General features: G+C 40.2%; 1 protein-coding gene across 1 annotated transcript; it reads left to right on the top strand.

Moving 5' to 3' along the window:
* The first annotated feature begins 6 nt into the window (after positions 1-6).
* On the top strand, positions 7-6,213 carry LOC105281679 (biorientation of chromosomes in cell division protein 1-like 1). The gene is made up of 3 exons (XM_011343084.3): positions 7-247; positions 653-4,464; positions 4,646-6,213. The coding sequence occupies exons 1-3, from the start codon at positions 116-118 to the stop codon at positions 4,746-4,748; spliced, it is 4,047 nt and encodes a 1,348-aa protein (XP_011341386.1). The 5' UTR covers positions 7-115; the 3' UTR covers positions 4,749-6,213.
* The last annotated feature ends 426 nt before the right edge of the window (positions 6,214-6,639 follow it).

Below are 6,639 nucleotides of genomic sequence, written 5' to 3'. Positions count from 1 at the left end.
GCAAGCCGCGAAGGTGGCTGCAATGGCTGCACGCTTGATGGGTAACTAGCGCTAATAAAGACGATCGCTTCTTTCGTTTTGCGATGAGTGAAATCCAGTCCGTGTTTCCAACGCAATGGAGATAGGTTTATCCGATACATTGCTGGCTGGTGATCCACGATTGATCGATCATATAGTGGGCGAAGTCAAGTCGCAGGGCATTTTTGATCAATTCCGTAAAGAGTGTATCGCGGATGTTGACACGAAGGTGAGCAAAAAATGATGATTCTCGATGATGTAGTTTGTAAAAAAGGTTCGACCTTTTCCATCTATTTTTTTACAAGTTACATATCGTAGGTACGTAATCAGTAATTAAAGATTTGAATGTTTCAATATTCAATATGGCAGCTATATAAATATATTTTTAACGTTTTTACAGCATTTCACAATCTACATGTGTTACGTATTATTTATAGCATAATGTTTTTTAGTGCTTTTAGTGCATCAGCATTCGCCATGCTGACAAGAATTTTACTTAGCTATTGCTGTATCATTTTTACCAAGTACAGAAAAATTTGGTCTTTAGCGGCACAACGTTATATGTTAATTAAAACTAATTGTACAGGATGTGATATGAAATAATGTGTAATTACATAACAATGTATAATTTCAGCCTGCTTATCAGAATTTGAGGACAAGGGTAGAAGGATCTGTAAATTCTTTCCTCAGTAAACAAGTATGGAAACCAGATCTGAACAAGAATCAGTTGAGGGAGACACTGCGAAAGCATATACATGATGCACCGTATCTGGACGCTGGTGTGGAACGGATAGTGGACCAAGTGGTGAACCCCAAGGTCTACTCGGTTTTTACATCACAGATAGAGGATGTAGTGTACAAATTTTTGGGTGTAGAAAGACCGAAGGTGAAGGAGAAGTATGGTGCTTGCGGCCTTAAGGATTTGTTGCCTAAAGATTTAGATCCCGTCTCGCCCGAGTCCGACAAGAACAGCTTGAAGGACGTGTCGCTCGAGTCGGTAGACGCAAACGACAATCTGAACGAGAAGCAAGAAGAGTGCAAAGATGAGCAGAAGCTGCAGAACGAGGAGACGTACGGAGATAAGAATAAAAGATCTGGCTCAGAAAATGGACACATCTCCTTGGAAGAGAAAGCATCGGACGAGGTGTTCAAGGCTCTGGGCAAGACTGGTAACAGCTTGAATTTGAACACGTCCGGAAAATCGGACGACAAGCTGGAAGAGGAGGAGGAGGAGGTGAGCCCGACGTTCGAGCCGATTGACATCATGAACCTGAACGAGTCCAACATCTCCAACGACTCGCACCTGTCAGGAATATCGGAACTGACGAGCCACAGATCCAGGAGCCCGGACTTTTCGAACGAGCTGTCGCGCGACAACTTCGAGTGCAGCAATCAGGACTCCCAGCTGAGTAAGGTCTCCTCGGATTCTCGATTGTCCATAGTGACGGACTTCGGTTCCTCTAATCACGGTTTAACGCCGGTGCACGATGCGTCGAGGGATGAAACGACGAGGGACAAGTGCGAGGCGAACAAAGGCAGCAAGGATAACTTCAAGGCGATCAGAGAGTTCGAGAGCTCGTCGAAAAACAAGACGGTTAAAGGCAATTTTGACTTTGCCAGCAAGAGTAAAGACACGACGCAAGATTATAAGGATTTGAAGGATTTCAAAAGTACGTCTAAAAGTGTGTCTTCCAAAGAGAACTCTCGCGACGCTACGGATAGCGGTATAAAGGATAAATATGAGCACAAGAGCTCGAGAGAGAGGAACAAGGACGGTGAATCCATCAAGTCGTCAAAAAGCACGAAAGAAAAGACTGGCAGCAAGGATGGAAAATACTACAAAGACAAGAGTAGCGAAAGAAAGAAATCCAGTAGCCACAGTAGCACGAAGTACGACAAGCATAGCAAGAGTAAATCTAAAGACAAGGCTGATCAGGTAAAGGAGAGTTCCGATAAAGCTAAAGATATTTCAGAAAATCTGAAAGATCACTCCAACAAGTTTAAAGATGAGAAGCCTAAAGAAGCAGACAAGAAAGATAATATTAATAAGGAAGCGAAAGACTTAAAAGATCTCTACAAAGAGAAAATCCGAGAGCTTCGAGAAAAGAAGGAATTGACGGAGAAGGAAAAATTGAATAAAGATAAAGATAATAAAATTACCAAAGACACTAAAGACAGGAAAGATTCTCCTAAAGACAAACGATCGAGCAGAAAAGAGCACAGAAGTTCTTCGTCGTCGTCATCGTCGAGAAATCTTTCTGTAAGTCATCACGAAAGTAGAAGCAACAAGGCGTTGGAGAAAATTGCCGATGGAAAAGATAAGCGATCAGACTCTAAGGATAAAGCAAAACGAGATGAGAGGCGATCATTGAAGGACAATAAAAGTCATTACAGCAGCAAGTCGGACGTATCGGACAGGTCAGATACGAAAAAAGCTTCGAAGAGCGAGAAGGAAGACAAGACTGGCAAAGTAGATGCGAAAAGAGATGTCAAAGCAAGCGGTGAGAAAGCGACGAACGGTAAGAAAGACGTGAAAAACCACGTGCAACGAAGCAAGAGTTCGGAGCGCAACGAGAAATCGGACAACAGAAAGGACTCGAAAAGTGATAGTCCTTCCAAAGAGAAGAAGCGTCGGGACGACAAAAAGTCGAAAACGACGGACGATCATTCGAGTTTACGGAAGAATTCCAACGACCGGCGGTCTACTGACAGGGATGGTTCGAACGGCTCGAACAGCAAGACCTCGCCATCCAACAATTCGAGTTCCAACGCAACGAGCAATAAATCAAGCACGTCGAATTTAACGAAGGAGAATCACGTTAATAATCCTAGCGAAACGTCGTCGGACAGTATCGAGGAGATGCAAGTGAGCGACATGAAATTGTCGCATCAGTCAAATTGCAAATTGTCCCAGAAAATCAGTTCGCAGCTGTCGAGGGACGATAAACACCATACGAAAATGGAAACTGATACTACTGATGAAGTGTACGACAAGCAGGGAGAGCAGACGGACTCGTGTGACGCGAGCCTACGCTTGAAGAAGAGATCCAGCGAGGACGATGAGTCAACTTCCTCCGGCGACATGAAAATCAAGAAGCCGAAGTTCGCGAGGAATATACACGAAGCTAAAAAATTGATGAAAATCAGGAAGCAAATGGAGAAGCAGAAGCTCAAAGAAGAGAGGAAAATTGTCCAGGGAGCAGAGCAAACCGGCGAATCGGGTGTAACGAAGGCCGACAATCTCGAGAGTGTGCCGGACTACGAGCGTGTCCAGATCATAGAGGTTCGCGATGAAGAGTACGAAGAGCCCTATCCCGAAAAGTATGAACATTTAACGTTGGACGAACGATCGATAATGCTGAGCGCCGAGTCTTGCACGAACGATGTCTTAGAGCGTACACGCTCTAATCTGAAGCCAACGTTATCCAGTATGGAACTGTGCATAAAACAATCCTTGAGCGAGATAGTGTCGAATGCGCCACTAAAGAAACCGCTCGCACAGCACTCAAAAGTTGACGAGAACGTCACGGAGTCGCAATCGGCTGGCGACTCGTTTCAGCAGTCCTCCACTTCCTCGTGCGACGCTTCTTCGGCACCGCGAAAGATCACCGAGAGAGACTTGCGGGAATTCAGAGAGATGCTTGATGACGCGGTCTCGAAGAATGTCGATGCAGAGCAACGTTATTCACAAACAGATGAAACGCAGACTCAGAAACAGAAAGCAGCCGCGATTCCGGAGAAATCGGCATCCATGGATCAAGATGAGGATAAAAGTACGAGACAACTGGCAGAGGAAAGTGCGGAAGCGCCGCGCTATAACCAAGCGAAGGCGCAGGATGATAATGAAGCGCAAAATGACGATCGATCAGCGGCGCAAGACGACAATGAAGAATTGCAGGATGAGAAACAGAGAACAGAGACGATACCATCGAGAGTCGAAGCAACAGACTCCTCGTGTAACCGTGTGGGATCCTCGTCCCCAGTTGTCAGCGAGGATAACGAAGACTGCCGCTACTTCAAGAGCGACAACGAGAAGTCGGAGAAATTCTATGATTTCCTACAATCTCTGGAATTGGTAGGGAACTCGTCTCTGGAGGATATAATTGAGAGTCTGGGCGGCAAGGTGGTCTCCTCACTACCGAAATCCATGGCAGCACCGCCGTTACCCAGACACAAACGCTCGTCCAGTCCGTTGTCCGATATCCTGGTGAACAATTCGGACAATAACAACGACGGTCACAAGCAGACGTTGTCTTCCTCGCCAAACGAGGACACGGTGCACCACGTCAAGAAGAGAAAGTTTGCCAAAAAACCGAGACTTTCAAGTTTATGTAATCCACAAGGGATCTCGAACGGCGAGAACTTCGTGATGCCGCTCAGTCCGGACAGCGACGTGTCGGCGACGAGTGACAAAACAGCGTCTAACGTGATCAAAGAAGAAAAAAGGTACATTATCTTGCAATTTTTAGATAATGCGGAATACTGTTGTCTCACTGTTCCCTTGCCTTATTATTGAACGCTCTCTCAACATTCGTTTTTTTTAAACGAATAAATCAAATGCATTGTTAACTATTTTCTCGTATTTAAAGGAAGTACGGTGTCTAATGTTGCGTTTGAAAAATTGCAGTCGCAATAGGAGCAGCCAACGGTACTCGAGCGATGACTTGTATAAACCACGGCCGTTATTTTCGAGTTCTTCTCGTCGAAGCAGACGGTCTAATCAATCATAGCTAGCACCACACGGATTCAGATGCTGAATAAATACTTATATGTTGTATAATTCCAAAGCATATTTTTCTCATCTCGCTGCATAGTATTGTACGTCAACTTGGTGATTCCTACATTTAATGTTACATCCTCATCGAATGTTTTATTATTTTCTTGTGAAACAGTAGCAATTAATAGAAAATAGAATTCCTCGAAAACAACAAATATCTCGTTATTTGAATTTTATAATATTTTAGACATTTATACTTAAATTCCAAAACGTACGTTTTGAAACACTAGTATTTGTATACATGGGTATTTTTACATATTACATGTGTGCGTACAAAGTATGAATCCGAAAAATTAATACGTACGAATTGAAAAAATTCTGCATCCATAAAATTATATATATTATGAATGTATAATTATTCATTTTCATTAATAATTTATCAAATAAAATATTCAATAAATTCATATAACATTCAAAAGTTGCAACGTAATCAGTTTCAATCTTCCATGGAATTTCTGTTTGATATTGTGTCTAAGAAAGTGTGTGTACGCAATTTTCTCTATAAATTGGAATATATACATCTATTATTACACGAGTTGTGGTACAGTAAAATATAAACATCTATTATACGTGTTGTAATACAGTAAAATATATTTATTAGCGTGTTTCAAAATTTAGTATATTTAATTCCTATGTATTATATTTACTTGTACGTATGCGTATGTTGTATGTACATACATACGTACGTATGAATTAAATTCATATAGATGTACGTAATGTCGAATATAATTTCAAAGCTGTTGAAAGTGGTGAGTGAGTGTTCGCATAAAGATCATTATTTATTTCCATTTGCAATTTTCGATTGACAATTATTTTAATAAGAATGTTTGAGCACAATCGTTTGCGCAAATTGAAGTCGATAAAAAAATCTAATTTTACGATCTTCCATAAACTATCACATTCATTCGAACAATCTCTAAAATGTATATATCTACATATGTATTTTTTATATATTACACTTATAACAAGTTCCTTTAAAGAGTATGAGTAACTTCTTATGATACCTATGTACATAATTATTGCACTAAAATTTGTATAGCAGTATATTATATTTATAAGATTAATTGTTAGACTAACTTTCTGCATATCTATGACATGCTCTATTAGTAGTTTGAAAAATAATTTTGTACACGTTCACATCTTTTATATTACAAGTATTTTAATGATTTATCTCTCTCAAAATTCGGATATATATATGCATAATTAAAAGACTAAGATGTATGAACATTGACAAAAAAACATTAAATATAAGCATCACATGCTATAAATTCATAACACGATTTAAATTATGCCACGTCGTAAAAAAGTTGATTTTCTAATAATAGTGATAATCTTCCATTATATCATAGCCTCTTAACATACTCGATCCATATTGTAAAATATTCAAGCAATAAAATAATTAAAAATGGCAAATAAAATATAGGACTTTATTTTTTTTTCGCTTCTGTCGATAATTTTGTAAGATCCATAAAAATCTGTATAAATATGTATAATAATATATGCCGTACTACATTTCATTACAAAAGAACATCGCAAAATGTAATCGTATGGTATTTCTTTAAATTTTCGATCTATTATAACTTTGTGTATTATCAAGAGACACGGTAGTGTCTCACGCCAAGTATATGCGCAGCGAGACCGACCGTGTACTGTTACGCGAAGCGACGCTTTCGCAGATACTCAGATTATTAGATCTCAATAACCGCTGAACGGATCAAATTCAGAGTAGGCTCAATGGATAGCTTGGGGTCGAATTATGTAATAAAAGTGTTTTTATTTTTCTTCTACGTGCCCTACGAGCGGAGATATGGCGATGCAAAGTCTGAAATTGGCAAATTTCACTT

Source organism: Ooceraea biroi, chromosome 2 (genome assembly GCF_003672135.1).
Source record: "Ooceraea biroi isolate clonal line C1 chromosome 2, Obir_v5.4, whole genome shotgun sequence".
NCBI classification, from domain to species: Eukaryota; Metazoa; Arthropoda; class Insecta; order Hymenoptera; family Formicidae; genus Ooceraea; species Ooceraea biroi.
This window is presented reverse-complemented; position numbering and strand designations above follow the sequence as displayed.